Raw genomic sequence first — 16,184 nt, 5'->3', positions numbered from 1 at the left:
AATGAACATATTTGTCATGCAACAGTGTGTATTCTTTTTGGCCTTTTTGCAACTTTTATTGGCAGCGATAGTGAGAGAACAGGAAATGGTGGGGAGATCACAAACTTTTTGATCAATATATTTCCTTTACTTTTCCAGTCATTTGTGATTACTATATAAATAATTTTGATTCAAACTGATTTGTTAATGATTTATTAATAAACCTCCGCATGCGATTTGTAAACTGGTTTGACCGATTTGAATTGAACCAACCTACTCAAAAAAAACAATTTGTTCACAAATCGAACATCATTATGGCTTGTAAGTTAGTTTTACTGTACACAAAAGCAATATCTAGCTGATTAAATATTGAAATGACCCAGATGTGTAAAATAAAAAGACCAATTTACTAATTATGACTTTCATTCTTTAATAACAACAAAAAGAAAATGGGCCACCATAAGCCATGAAACTTGGAATCAGAACAATCCAAAATTTGTTAAAACAAATCAGTTTCCTTAATCTAAAATAATCTAAAAGAGTCAGTCCAGGGTCATCAAAATCAGCCATTTCTTCCACACCGGTTTATTATTATAATTTTTTTCTTAAACCCATCCACTTAACCACTTATGATTATTTCTGGGTAACCAAGAACCAATAACAGCCCTTCTAACAAAAAGACATTAGAACATAAATTTAAAGTTTAAGTATGTAACTTTTTCTGTGTTAAAATACTTGTATCCCAGCTTAATATGCAGAGACAACTGTAAGTATAAGTGTAAACACTGTCTTTCTGTTGCGGTATGAAAATGGCTCTGTTTGTTTTGAGAGACCCGCTTAGACCCGCACCAGCAATGTTATGGACTATCTCTTTGTTTGACCAATGGCAGATGGGGGGAGTATTCAGAAAGCTGTTTTGAAAAAAAAGCTTGCTTTTACAATTCTGTTTGGTGGTGCTAGTGGCACAGAAATTGCAAACTTCAGCTTTAACAATAACAGGATAACATCCATAACTCAATGTGACGAGGAGGAGGGCGTGGCCGGGCTGTGATGACGCACGCCTGGCGCTGAGTTGTCTAATCAGAGGGAGAGAGATAAGGAGGGGCCGGGACATCAGTTCAAGAGAGAGAGAGAAACGCACGTGTTGTGTGTGTGCATCCTTGTTTTGTTTGCTGCAAAGCACTTTTATGTTGTTTGAGTTATGTTCTGTCAAGTTTTACATTGCTGTTCAGCCAGTTCCTGCCTCCTCCTTGCCCATCCCGTACCTCGTTACATTGGTGCCGAAACCCGGGAAGGAGGAGGGATGCGCTATCGGAGAGCCCTTGCTGCTGTTTGAGGGTCGCAACGCTGAGAAGGTATGGTATGGTGGTACTAGAGCGGTTCGCCAGGGGGCGGAGGAACCCGTTGCCATTCGCCAGGAGATGGAGAAACTGCTGCCACCGGACACCAGGAGGTGGAGGAGCCTGCTGCCATCTGCCAGGAGGTGATGTCCAGTGCCATCGCCCGGCATCGCGGAGGACCGCTGCCCAGCTGGCAGAGGACCAGGTGACAGTGTGTCCGGGGACCGGTGAGCCACTTTTTCTCTCTCTCTCTCTCTCTCTCTCTCTCTCTCTCTCTCTCTCGTTCTGTCTCTCCCGCTTGCTTTTTCTCTCTCCACTCTCCCTTCCCTCGTCTCTCTCTTAGGTTCCCAGGAGGTGGGGAAGGCCAGCCGGAGGAAGGACGGCCGAAAGGGCAACACCTCCCCTTCAGGAAGGGAGGGGGGAGTAGGTCAGGCCGGAGGTTTCCCTGGCCTGAATCTGGAGGTGGAGGAGTGTGATGAGGAGGAGGGCGTGGCTGGGCCGTGATGACGCACGCCTGGCTCTGAGTTGTCTAATCAGTGGGAGAGAGATAAGGAGGGGCCGGGATACCAGTTTGAGAGAGAGAGAGAGATGCACGTTTTGTGTGTGTGTGTGTGTGTGTCCTTGTTTTGTTTGCTGCAAAGCACTTTTATGTTATGTTTGAGTTATGTTCTGTCATTAAAGTTTACATTGCTATTTAGCTGGTTCCCGCCTCCTCCTTGCCCATGCTGTGAAACTTGTTACAGTGGTACCAAAACCTGGAAGGGAAGAGGGATGCGCTGTCGCGGACTCCTCGCCACTGCCATCCACCAGCGCAGCAGCCGTGGCCGTCTCCCTGGGGATGGAGGGGTCACTGCTGTCCACCAGGGGCCGGAGGACTCGCTGCCATCCATAGGGGGAGGAGCGAGCTGGTGTCTGCCAGAGGGCGGGGGAGCGGTTGAGGACTGGGCAACAGCATGTCCAGGAGCCAGTGAGCAAGTTCTTCTCTCTCTCTCTCTGTGTCTCCGCTCGCCCTTTCACTCTCCCCACGCCTCCCCTCATCTCTCCCCCAGGTTCACAGTAAGCAGGGTGGACCACCGGCTGGCAGAATGGACGAAAGGGCAGCGTCTCCCCTCCAGAGATGGGGGGGGGGGGGGGGTTTAGTCAGACCAGTGGCACCCTGGCCTGAATCAGGCAGGTGAGGAGTGTGACGAGGAGGAGGGCATGGCTGGGCCATGATGGTGAACGGCCAGCGCTGAATCAGCTGATCAGTGGGACAGTGAGATAAAGGGGAGCTTGAGGCATCAGTTCGAGAGAGAGAGAGATGCACACGGCCATGCTGCATGTGTGACTATGTTTGTTTATATTTGTTTTAAGTTAAGTTTGACATTAAAACTTTATGTTGACTGTTCAGCCGGTTCCCGCCTCCTACTTACCCATCCTTATACTGTTACACTAAATTATTATAATTATTTTTTTTTACATTACACTATTTTAGAGCAGAGCCAAAGTCTTTCTAGCAAGTCAGTCCACTGGCGGCCATCTTTAGAACACTCCCAGGAAACTATGATTGGCTCTTTTACCTGTAAGGTGGGACTTCCTTTCTACATCTGATGACCATTGGCCGTTCCAGTTTGTCCCCTTCATTTTAATAAAAGTGGCCTGTCTCTGCTAAATAGTTTCTGGCAGAGCATAACTAGAAAAATGTATACATTTTACTATAGAAATTTGACTATAGAATATGTATCTTTACTTTTCCAGGCCTAAAAAAACACAATTTAAACATTCACTGATATTTCCAGGTTTTCCATAACCATGAACCCCTAACAATGGACACGTGCCAGATCCGACTTGCATCGCCTGCATGTGTCGAGCACATGTGCTAACCAATAACCCACAGCTCTGACACAAATTCTCTTTTTTTTTGTAGAGTTCCTTTGTGTTCCTTTGGGGATTTTACCTTCTATGTGAACTCAAACACATGAGAGAGATCCGTACACAGGACACAGGTCTGTTGGCTTCACCTGTCAATCTCAGGAAAAATGACTGACCAGCTCAAAAAACCAGTGAGAATGAAAAAGGAGGCTGAAGAAAAGAAAAACTCAAAAAGAAAAACAATTTCTATCTGTGGAGATAGACAGACACCCATTTCATACATATGTATGAGTTTGCACACTTGTAGCTAATCCAGTGGCAATTGATTACCCATCAAAAGCATCCAAAATGAAGCGATTACTCAGGATCAATGTATGTCTGTCATCTCATCACAGATTCAAACGAATGGCAGAAAAGGGCTTATTACATCGTGTTAGGAAATTCAATTTCATCAATTACGATTATGCCAATAGTCAGCGTAAGCTGTTTATGAAATTATTTTAATCCTGTATTTGGTGCTAAAATAGGAAAAAGCTGCGAATAATTTCCATGGATCTTTGACATTCAAACTGATTAAATGCCGCACTTTAATTTAATCAAGACCCAGAGCAGTTGGATAAATTACAGCGTCCTCTTGCCAGGGACGTCTTCTCTAAGACTTTTTTTTTTATGGCTCTGATGAGGGCTTACGTTTAGACAGAAAACATTATGTTATGTTATAGAGCTATGACAACTTTATCTTGTAAGAGAAAAAAAAATCAAATAAAAAATAAAAAAATTGTCACATAAATACAAATAAAACATCACTGGATTTCATTCAAACCCTAGCCAGAAAGACAAATGCAAACACTCTCAAACCTGTTACTGGCTCTGCAATACAAACAAAGATCAAATCCATGTATCTCTGTTGTATATTCTATTTCCTTTGCATTATTCAGCAACGATAGTATGTATGTACAAAGGCTAGAACAAAAAAGCATACACAAAACCCCTTTGAAGGTGTAAGCCAGTAAAACACCCGTGGAAAATAAATTGCTTGTTTTTGTAAGATGTGGCAGGAGGCCTGCCTGTAATCTGCCACATTTCGAATTAAAATGCTGGGTGGTAAGAATTGTCTCCGCAATACAAGCAATCAGCCACATGGACTCTGATGCCCGTCGATGCCAAGCTGCAAACCCACATGTTCACATGAAATGTTCCACACGCCCAACAGAGCGTCTTCCATTAGACACTACAGAGGTGACAAATGAGGATAAGACAAGACAAATCACCTACACCAGAACAAAGCCGCCAACACCAGCGCTGACAGAAAGCCCCTGGAGGGACAAGAAGCACATACTTTATTCACAGGCAGAGAACCGACGTGTCTGATTCCATCCATTCTTGCCCCACTTTTTTGCTCTCAGGTTTAAAGAAAACAAACATTCATGGGCTTAATGGAGATATTCTATCTCTTTTGCACACTGAAAACAAACTCTCCTCTCATAACTTTCTCTATTTTATTTGAAGGTTTTAGCTTATTATTTGAGGCAATGGCATTTCTTGAATACTGTATGATGGCTTCACATTTCAGGGTGTTATTTTGGTGGGAAAAGATCTAGGTTTAGCCTAAATGAAAGGCTGAGTCCTTTCAAAAGAAAGAGTGGAAGTCTTTATGATTTCACTGTCACTTCGAATTTCACCCACACTAAATCACATTCACTGCCTCCTGGGACAAATGCAATGATTTTCTTCATTGAGTCCACTTCACTTTCATCATATACACAGTTGACAGTGCTTCCTCAAGGAATTTATATACATTACATGCTGCTATAGGCCGAAGTATCATCCAATATTTGGCCAATTAGATTATCTACACCTACTTTTCTAATTAACCAATTAAGCTTTATGTTGCTCTTGTGTCAGTTCCAAAATCTACCAACAGCCTTGACAATGGATAATAAACATTAGCCATCAGGCCGAATGTTCTCATATGTGTGTTCAAAAATAATGTACTATACAGGTTAAACCATCATCATAAAATCATGAAAATACACTAAACATACACTATTTTTTTAAAAACATGTACTACAACCATTCAACCAGCACGGTTGAGAATGGTAAGATAAATGCGCTGAAAAAATCTGGGCCAAAAATGGATTGTTATCATACCTTGCTAAAACGTACTCAAGTGGAAATGCTACTGGAACCATTTCTCACTGTGAACCATTTAGCTCGTTGGTGGAAAAGCACTTATTGTTCTTTTAATATAAACAAATTTGTGTACATTTCATTAGCTATTTTTGCATTGTATTAGCCTTCATATCATACAGACAGCAGGGTCCAAAAATCTGAAACCACATTGAAAACAAACCCTGAAATAAGCAAGGGTTTTAGAAGTAAAAAAAAAAAAAAAAATGGTGTTTCTCATCTCACTCCCTAACTCCCTGTCAGGAATCTATAGTTTATGAACAAGAATTTGAGCACAAGCAAGGGTGTTGATACATTAAACATTGGGACACTGATGACTCAAAAAACTGCGACATGTTTATGAGGTTGCTCTTTATATGCACCTGAATGAATCAATAACATTGCTGTTTAAAAAGACACTATTGCGCACTTTTGTTGTAGATCGTACATCGAAAAGTACTACACTGTAAACCCTGATGCTCAAAATAATTAATTGTTTTGAGTAGGGAAAATTTTAATCATACAAATTATTTCAATTAAACTAACCTTGATGAGTATTCAGAACGTTCTCCTTCTTTTGAGTTCATGAGACTTACACCTTTTAAGTAACCAGAATTGTTTTATTGTTTTGAGTTTAATTAACTTGTCTCTTTAAATTTACAGGAACTTAAATTTAACTGATACTGGACAGGGGATTTCTGTTTCCCATCATGCTTTGCATGGCACTCGACAGGGAGTGCAAATGTTAAAAATTATGTGTTTTTTTATGTGTCTTTGCAAGATGAATGTAAAGGCGGATACTTGTTGGTGTTTAATGTTTTGTTGTGTTATTTAGAAGGGTTTCTGTTATGTTAAAGTTTTGGGGGTTACCATTATGGTAAATAGTGGAGTTTGAGCTTAGTTTGAGGACAGGTGCAATTTAAGGTTGTTGTATAGTAAGTATATTGCTTTACCTGTTGAGCAATTGCTGTGCTAATCAAAGTGTATTGTTTCCAATTAGCATTCATTCGGCATATTAGCATTCACTGTACTAGCTTATTCTAGCTAGTGCTGGCTAGTAAGGTTCCCACTACTTGAAGTATTTAAGTTGAACTTACTTGTTCATTTTAAGTTCAGCCAAGGAGTAAAATTTGAAGTCAAGTAAATATCATTAAAATGTATGAGTTAGCTCAATAATTCAGGTCAAGAGCAATAAACATGCATGTATAGTACAAAACCAAAATCTAAAAGTTCTATACTTAAACTAGAGAGTTTATTAATATAAACAATTATGTAACTGATGGCATCAAATTTTTTGAGTTCTGCTAACTTATTAAAAGAACAATTACGTAAATGAACAAAAATACAAATTTTTAATCTTCCTCTAACAACTATAATATTTACAAGTTTGTAGGATTGTTTCCCTTTCGTACACAATATGGATGAAAGATAATTACAAACAAAATCTATTATAAAGACTGAAAATAAGCTTTGACTTCATAAATTTAGGATCGTCCTCTTACTGACTTGAGGGACATCACAAGACATGATGACATTTCCAGTAAGCGAACATCGATGCTTACTGTTTTTTATGTTCTGGGAACTTTCAGGGAGTCAACGTTTCAGTGAACTGGAACTATTTTGTGATTGGGATAGCCCTAGAAATATCCAACTCCCTAGACAGCGCCCTGACTGCTGATTGAGATGCACCCAAAGAAACACTGTGATGTAAAATGAAAATGAAATATTTAATATAATTAATCAAATGTAAGCAAATTTGTGACATTAACCCTGTTAACTGCTTTGTACTTTAATTTCCATGCTTTCATTAAAGCAGACAAGATATCCTTTGTAACATTCACAAATATTGCAGGATAACATGGATCATCAGGTTTTGCACAGAATTGCAGAGTCTATGACATCTTGAGTGCATGCTGTCATAAAAAAAAAGTGGGACATAACAAATACTAAGAAATAAAATAATATTCATATTTTAATTTAACTTATCAGTCAAATAGTTACACTGATAATATAATTTGAAATGGAAAACTTTGAATCAAATTAGAAAAATCTAAAATAGAAGCCTTTTCACAAGTTCTCTCAGACTTTTGGACCCCTCTATATATATCGACAAAATATCGCCATTGATCATTGAAAAACTCATATTGGTCGACCACAAATAACATGGAGCTGTGAGGTCTACTGCTGACTTCTATACAAGATCACATGATGCCAGACTCCATTCGACATATAATAGCTCTCAGAAACTATGAAAAGCCATGAATGAAAAATATTCAAAGTCTTAAATGGCCATCATGACCACCAAACATAAAGGCTTTATTTCTGCTAATTAATTTACAGCCTCACTAATTGTATTTCAAATGCCACAGGAGGACAGTGATGGGTTTTATTTCTACAAGCGTCTGGACTGGACACCTCCAAAAACCATTGCTACATTTTGTCTTACGTAAAAAATTAAATAAAAAAAAAGACAACAAAGTTAAATTAATTTCCAAATTTATGTAAACAAAATGAACATGAATAAAATATTGGCTCGTGAAAATAATCCTTCCTCTTTCTAGTATGGCAGCTCTAATCCTCTCGCAGGGACGGTGTAATGCCCACAGGAAATCTCAAAATCAGTAATGACTTTCTTCGTAATTAGTTGGGCTTCTGTGTTGCTGCTGTGTGAATTCAAATACTGCGTTTCTCTAGAGCAAGTCTCTGTGTGGAGAATTTTCCTGCACTTGATTGATGGTTTCACAACATTACATTTGGCCAAGGGTCTGTGATACACAGAGCACAACCTGATGTTCTTCTGAAGCCTGCTACACTGGGTCGGGGGACAGAAGACAAACAGTGTCTTCTGAGCTTCTGAGATCCTTTGCCCAGCTGGCTGAGGGCACAGGTGGAAGGCTCTGGTGTGTGTCGGTCTGCGCTTCTTTAGACCTCTCCTTCATGAATAATACATGAAAATCTGATGGGGGGAGCAGGTGAGATCATCTCTCAGACCACACTCATTAAAAACAAAGTGTCAGAGAGACGGTATGTACAGTATGATACTGTCTTTCGCTATATAAGTTCCTCATGAGAAAGATCATGGAAATGATTAAGAGATGATCATAGACATAACTTACTGTGGGGATGGCTGGATATGTCCCCATCACTTTTATCCCTTGGATGATTTTGTCCCCACAACTTTATGAAATAGCTTGCAGCAGGGTAATATCTAATACAAAAGAGGTCAATCTCTAGTTATTGAGCAGGCGTTTAATGGGTATTATATTGAGAAATGATCTGGCGTTGGAATTTATTTTATTTTTTTTATTATTTTATGTTTTGCTGAGTGGTTGTTGCAGTTTGCTGTCCAGTAAAATCACAAAACAAATTCAAACATACATGTTTTTGCTACTGATATACATCCACTGTACAGTGGCATTTTTTGGTTTATTTAACCATTTAAGCTCTGAAGGTGTTTTTAAAGATTTCCTGTTTCAGTGGCATTCCCAAAATTAAAAGCTTATAACTCGACAAAAAAACAAAAACAACAAAAAAAGGGTCAAATGTTTGGTATCACTGTAAAGAAAACTTTTCAAATGTTTTAATGATATAGATTGTGATACATTCTGAGACTCTCAGCCTAAGACACTGCTGAAAAAAATAAAATAAAATACGTGAGCCAAGGTTTTTAAAATTATATACAGTATCTCTGGGTGTAAACTGTAGGGGAGAGCGGGGCACAAACAAACACTTTTTGGTTTTCTTAAGTTTGTGTAAATGCACTTGGGGTTCAAAGTGTTTTTCTTTTTTCACATTAATTTTACACATGTCTGGTACAAAAATGTGGATTTGTTTCATGAATACAGCGTATATTTTTTTCGCCATCTACCTGGAAAAAAGGAAAGTGAAATGTTACGTGTTGCCCCATAGGCAGGGCATGTTGTAACAGCTGAGGGGTACATTGTAACATGACCTGACCATTATGACTGTTTAAAATTCCCCTCTAACAACTATATCTGATCTAATTAAAATAAATAGAAGATAAACTAAAATATTATGTCAATATAAGCCATTTATTAACTTTGGCATATAATAATAGCAATAATTCTGACACTTGACAATAAATGTTGGTGCAGCTATCATTGTGAGGACTCTCCATAGACATAATGATTTTTATACTGTACAAACTATAGATTCTATCCCCTAACCCTAACCCTACACCTAAACCTCACAAAAAACTTTCTGCATTTTTACATTTTCAATAAAACATCGTTTAGTATGTTTTTTAAGCAATTAAAATTATGGGGACACTAGAAATGTCCTCATAAACCACATTTATAGCATAATACCCTTGTAATTACCAGTTTGTAACCTAAAAAGTCCTCGTAAACCACTTAAACCTGCCCCCCCCCCCCCCCCCCCCCCCCCACACACACACACACACACACATTAAGGGGAATTATGTAAATTCCATATCTGACTGCATGGAATTTCATACAGTTTGTTCTAATTGGGGCACATTGTAATGCAGAGTTACAACGTGCCCCGTCAGCGCAACAGATTTAAACCAGGCTTGCCACTTCTGCTGGCTATCTGAGAATTAAAAGACTATTTAAGATGCTGGCTAACAGATTGGAGATTAAAATGATACCAAGTTTGCCTGGTTTTAAATAAACACTAAAAACAGAGATGAAAATTAACTTTTCTGTGAATTTTTACTTTTGCTACTTAAAAATTAACATTTGGCGAGACCTTCCAAAGTTTTTATTTTTTTATTTTGCCACAATTTTTTCACTACACAGTGTTGCTATGGCAACAAGTAAACAAATTAAGATTTGACTTACCAACACATGTGGAAACGTTTAAAACACGTGTGTTACAACTAGCCCCACGTTAGTTTGTGCCCTGCTCTCCCCTATATAAGAACTAATTACACAAAATATCACATTATTACACTTTCATAATTACACATGCAAACACAACTATGACTAAAGATTTAATGATGATTAAAGAGTAATGAGATTTCACAGAATGAGTGCCTTTTGACTCGATGAGTCTGCATCATTGAGTCTGTGTCATTTACTTGGCACCATCTCCTGGTGGCCAAATGTAACATTGTGCTTCATGTGGATTATCTAATGATCTATGCATCCGATTACCTTGTGTGTGGGCTCGATTGAAAGATAATGTTTTGTTTATTTTTTGTCAAGTTATAAGCAAAAACGCGCCATTTAAGCAACACCTGTTCACATGAAACATAAATGTCAGAGACATACAGTATGATATACTCAGCTATTAATCGCTATATTTTTGTTGGTGAGTTGAACAAACAGGCTGGCTGTATTCTACTCTTTGAGAGCTTTCCAACAACATATGACACATGGCTATTTGATGAACTTGTTTTTACTGATTGCAATAATATGTACAGTGCAATTTTTTTTATAAACTATCAAAATGGAAAACTTCTGATTTGTCTGCAAATTTCAAAGCACTTGTTCAGTTTTGGTCATAATGCCTACATGCATTGGAAAGTAGAGCTTCTAAGATTTCAAATTATACTCATTTTGTGTTGGTCAAGACTGTAGTTATTAATATTTTGACTATTATTATTTTTTTCTCACAGGTCAATCCAAGCTTAAAGGATTAAACAAAAACGTATATTAAAGTGTATTAAAATCAGAGACTGTATAGAATGAGACAGGTCAATGCTATACTTATGAATGGGAAAAATGATAACTATGAATATGGCGGCTCTTGAAAATTAAAGTCCCACCTTACATTTAAAAGAGCCAATCACATTTATTGATAGATACATCATTTATCAGCTTTCATCGAGAAGGTGCATGCGCATTAGCTGGACCAGCTTGAAAATTAGTTTTTTTTTAAGTGATCTGAGCTAAAGAAGCACAATTTATGATACAGTTTTTGTACGATTTTATAGCTGATTTGCATTACGAACATGGTCGCCAAGTGACCTGACTTGCTTTAAAGCCACTTTGAATAAAACCCCGCACCCCTTGTTTTCAAAGTGAATATGTTCCCACTAGACCAACAGGTCAAGGTTAATCCAGTGGCAAATGTATGGAAGAAGTTACAGAATTAAATATAAGTTAATTTGTGCCCTTGAATTGGTCAACAAGAATTGCTCCATCAAATCACTGTGTAATGAGAACTGTGTAATGAGATACTCAATGTGCTATTGAAATTGTTATTTAAATGCCTTTGCTGTAATGTTATTAATAAATCATTTACATTTCAGTTTTGACTTGGAAATGGACAAATACTATACACCAGGGCTACTCAACTTTGGAAAGGCCAAGGGCCACAAAGCTGGATCCCTGTACCCTTGAGGACCGCACTCTTAATTTGTATGATTATTTATAAGTTAACATTTATATATTAAGAATGTTGGAATGTTAGTTAACGGGATAGTTCACTTAAAAATGAAAATTCTCTCATCATTTACTCACCCTCATGCCATCCCAGATGTGTATAACTTTCTTTCTTCTGCTGAACACAAATGATGATTATTTAGAAAAAAATATCTCAGCTCTGTGGATGAGAGACAGATCAATATTTAAGTCCTTAGATTTTTACTATAAATCTCCACTTTCACTTTCAGATGTGAAAGTAAAACTAAACAGGTGCCACATGTGACTTACAGATGTGAATGTGAAAGTGAAAGTGGAGATTTATAGTAAAAAAGGACTTAAATATTGATCTGTTTCTCCCCCACACCTATCATATCACTTCTGAAGACATGGATTAAACCACTGGAGTCTTATGGATTTATTTTATGCTGCCTTTCAAAGTTCTGGCCACCATTCACTTGCATTGTATGGACCCACAGAGCTGAGATATTCTTCTAAAAATGTTAATTTGTGTTCAGCAGAAGAAAGTTATACACATCTGGGATGGCATGAGGGTGAGGGAATGATGAAAGAATTTTCATTTTTGGGTCAACTATTCCTTTTAGTAATTAATTTAAACATAAGGGGTGTAACAGTTCTATTTTCTGATATAGATCAGTTCTGTTGTCACTGTGATTGTCAACTAACATACACTAGAGATGTGTTCAAAAACAAGAGCTATATTTTAGCACCAAAAGTCCTCCAGTGAAAAGTCATGAAGATTTGTTCACCCCTTATTAGTGTTTTGCGCCAAAGTAGATCACTAAAAAGCATTTCCGTGAAGGCGTCTCAACGCTGTCACTGCAGGAAACACTGTTGTTTTTTCCTGTAAATACTGTTGTCTGGATGAGTACATATCCCTGATGAACTACTCAAGAGATTGGACAGATTTGCAGCATGTTGAGTAGCTCTCAAGTGAGATTGCAAGCACGCACGTTTGATTGACAGACCGCGTGTGAGCGCACATGTACTGTGTATGAACGCGTGTGCAGACCGACTGCCGCTCTCATAACATCAGCCATGCTCAGATAATATTTATTTAATTTTTTATTTATTTGAAACATCCTCTTGCAGTTGAATTCCCTCTCTAACGCGATTCAGCAATGTAGGTATTATTTTGGCTGCTGATAAAAATATTTCTGATGATGATATCATAACGCGGGCCACAAAAGATAGCTCGAAGGCCGCATGCATCCCACTTGTTGAGTAACGCTGCTATAAACCATACTATAAACCTGATCTCCGGAACAATATATCGCATAGACTATTTTTCAAAAGTGTGTAATTTATGTTGTAGAACAAAATTCCATGTATCTTCAAGTAATGTTTACCACAGACCTGATTTTACTCATAAGTTCAAAAAACCCATTATAAAAACCCATAGGAAAATCTTGAGGGAACCCATGGTGAATTAGACTTCCGGGTTCAAATACAAACTGACATCATGGCTGAACAGCTCTATGATACATGCCTACCTTAATAACATTATTCTTTGTGTTATATTACCCTTACATTAATTTAAAATAAAGTTAGCATTAAAACTAGTCAGCACTGTTGCAATGGGGTTTCAGATATATCTGCTGAGGATCCAACTCTCCCTTTTCCCCCCCCTATTTTGGAAAGTCATGAAAATGTAATAATGGGCTGTTTCTTCTACTATATGAGCAAATGTGAATGCAGAAATAATATTAGCTGGTCTCACGTGTACCTCAATAGAACTTTACCTCGCTATACAGTAGTTTCAAACCCTAAAATGTTAATAGGGTCCATGAACTAAGCCTTTGCCAGGTTGTGAAGTCACAACCAGCATGTCCCTATGACACCCACAACGATGATGATTTCCTGTCAAATACCTTGCCAGTCTCCTAAATGTAAAAGCACATGCTTAAGGAAAAACACCTGTAAGGATGTTGCATGTGTAATTTCACACTTGTGTTTTGTGTGATTTTGGAACATTTCACAGATGCTTCTAAAGTATTTATAATCTGCAAATGTCAAGTCTCGGGTGCTATTTTCATCAGATCACGTGAATATATAACAACAAATTAATCTTCTATGCACACACACTTGCATTCGTGATTAGCATGTGTTCACATGTGAAATTCATGTGGTTTTTCTGTGAAGGCATGTTGTGTACAAAAACAAAAGCAACAGCGACTGTATACAATCTGCAGAGATACATAATGAGACACTGGCAAAGAAAAGCATTGTTATGGCCTGTGTGTGTGTCTGTGTGTGTGTGTTCTCACCTATAATGAGTGACAGGAGGATTCGCTTTAGCGGCACAGTGGAACTTGACCAGATTGCCTTCCAGAACAGGCTGCGGTTCCACAGAGAGGTTCACCAGTGGGAAATCTGCAGGAGTAGAGGGGCCGGTCAACTTCATCATCCCAGAGAATGTCTCAAAACCCTCATTAATAAACATTCGTCCAGAAGATTAATTGCAGATTAAAGAACAAACTAAAAATAAACTCTAAAAGTGGGAATGACTTGATTATTCTTTTTCTCGGTTATGGGAGCTACTTTGCATTAAGATTAATTGGAGCTGTAACTCAGCTTCTAATTGCTGAATTAGAATTTAAACAACTTTTAAAATGATTAAAGAGAGTTTTTGGCGATGTGAACAATAAGACTGATTACACAAATTAAACAAACAGCAGCCAAATTTACATTAAGCAAAAGCAAAAATTTAACCCTAGACCTTGTACCAAGCTGTTTCAAAGACAATTACCTTTTATTTATTTATCACTGGAATTCTTTTTGTTCTAAAAATGCCTCCTTCAGTTAAAACAGCAAGATTGTTTGAAATAAATTTAAAAAACACATTTTTTATCTAAGAGAAGACACAAACAGTTTCTGTTGCTTTCATTCACTCTTTTTCAATTATCAGAACCCAAACCTCAACAGACAGAAAGGACTGACAGCAGAGAAACAGAAAGTGACAGCAGACAGACAGGTGCTGACACACTTCGAACTGAAGCAACTGTCTAAGAGAGCATGATTGTGTTGTGTGTTTGGACACAGGGCATGTTGGACATTAACTAGGCTAGCGGTAGAAACATCAGCACCATACCGACAAATAACAGTTATTCCAGACAGCAGTGCTTCCTCCTGCTGTTTTTTCCCCAAAAATCCTCAAACTTTAATATGAGAAAAGCTCCTACAATCTGCCCCAGTCCTGTCACAGTGGACATATCTGTCACCTCCCACAGGTCTGAATGTGATTAGAGGCCTTTGGAAAGCCCAGACACAGCGCTGGGTCTGATTTCTCATTAGCAGTCTGCTCCCATCATTCCACAAACGTATTTGTACCTGGGACAGATGTTTCATTCATAATGGTGTGGGACTAGTCATTTAATACGAACCTGCAGGCTTTTCGAAATACGGCGAAAAGAAATATTGACGCTTTCAAATGTATTAAAGAAACAATAACAGTTAACAAAACAAGAAACTTAGCTGTCTGGATTTTTATGAAAACATAAAAGAGCCTCAGATGGTACAGAATCAACATCGATTTGTGGTCATTCATTTTAAATAAAGTTTACTCTGGACTGTGGTATCACTGGGATTTGGAGTGGTTTCTAAAGTTTCCAAAATGTTCTGCTGTTCAATCATGTTTCAGTGCATTTTAGGAAACACATACACTGAATAGGTTTTACAATTTCATAATTACAACGTTTCTGAAAAAAAAAAAAAAATAAATAAAAAAGCTACATGCAAATATGCATCTGAAATGCAAACTTGTTTCAGTAGTTTGTATGTTAATGTAATCTTATATAGAGGAGTTCCCTATCTGTCACTCACTCGACGTTGTGTCGATGTAGTGACACTAGGGTCACTCTTGGGAGCCCGAGACACCTCTGGTCTTTGATAAAAGGCCAATGAAAATTGGTGAGTGGTATTTGCATGCCACTCCCCCGGACATACGGGTATAAAAGGAGCTGGCGTGCAACCACTCATTCAGATTTTCTCTTCGGAGCTGAACGGTCGATATTTACTGAGCTGACTGTTCATTCACCTCTGCTGAATCTGACGGCGCATTTCAGCGGCTTCTCCCTCCTCTGCACTGGTGCACTGCAGAGAATGCCCCTGGGCGCTTCGGCAGAAAAAAGAGAGTATATTTTCCTAAAAGAGTATATTTCTCTAAAAGAGCGGCACACACGGAACGTCTTTTTAAAGACGCATCTTTTTAAAGATACCTTTCCGCTTGTGTGTTATTCCTGGTTGCGGTCGTTACCTCTCAACTTCAGACGGTCACGATCGCTGTCTTTTTTGTCTGGGCGCGACCCACGCGGAGACAGCGTTCTTGGATGGCTCATGTACTCACTGCGAGAACATGACCATGGCAACGTTGCGGTCGCGGCTTGCTTACGTAAGAAAGCAAGCCACCCCAGCGGCTCCCCACCTCGGTCCTTCTACCTATGGGTATGAGGCCAACACGGTTAGCACTGGGAGC

The 16,184-nt window shown here is 38.5% G+C and overlaps 1 protein-coding gene across 1 annotated transcript in view; it reads right to left on the bottom strand.

Annotated features, from left to right (window-relative positions):
• kirrel3a (kirre like nephrin family adhesion molecule 3a) overlaps positions 1 to 16,184 on the bottom strand; it is a 200,862-nt gene that overhangs the window by 26,585 nt on the left and 158,093 nt on the right. The window contains exon 6 of the mRNA XM_051685589.1: positions 13,978 to 14,083. Within this exon, the coding sequence (XP_051541549.1) occupies positions 13,978 to 14,083 (106 nt within the window). The remainder of the gene's footprint in view (positions 1 to 13,977; positions 14,084 to 16,184) is intronic.

The sequence above is a fragment of the Myxocyprinus asiaticus genome, chromosome 43 (assembly GCF_019703515.2).
Source record: "Myxocyprinus asiaticus isolate MX2 ecotype Aquarium Trade chromosome 43, UBuf_Myxa_2, whole genome shotgun sequence".
NCBI lineage: Eukaryota > Metazoa > Chordata > Actinopteri > Cypriniformes > Catostomidae > Myxocyprinus > Myxocyprinus asiaticus.
The sequence above is the reverse complement of the archived record's forward strand: the minus strand, read 5'-3'. Positions and strand labels throughout refer to the sequence as shown.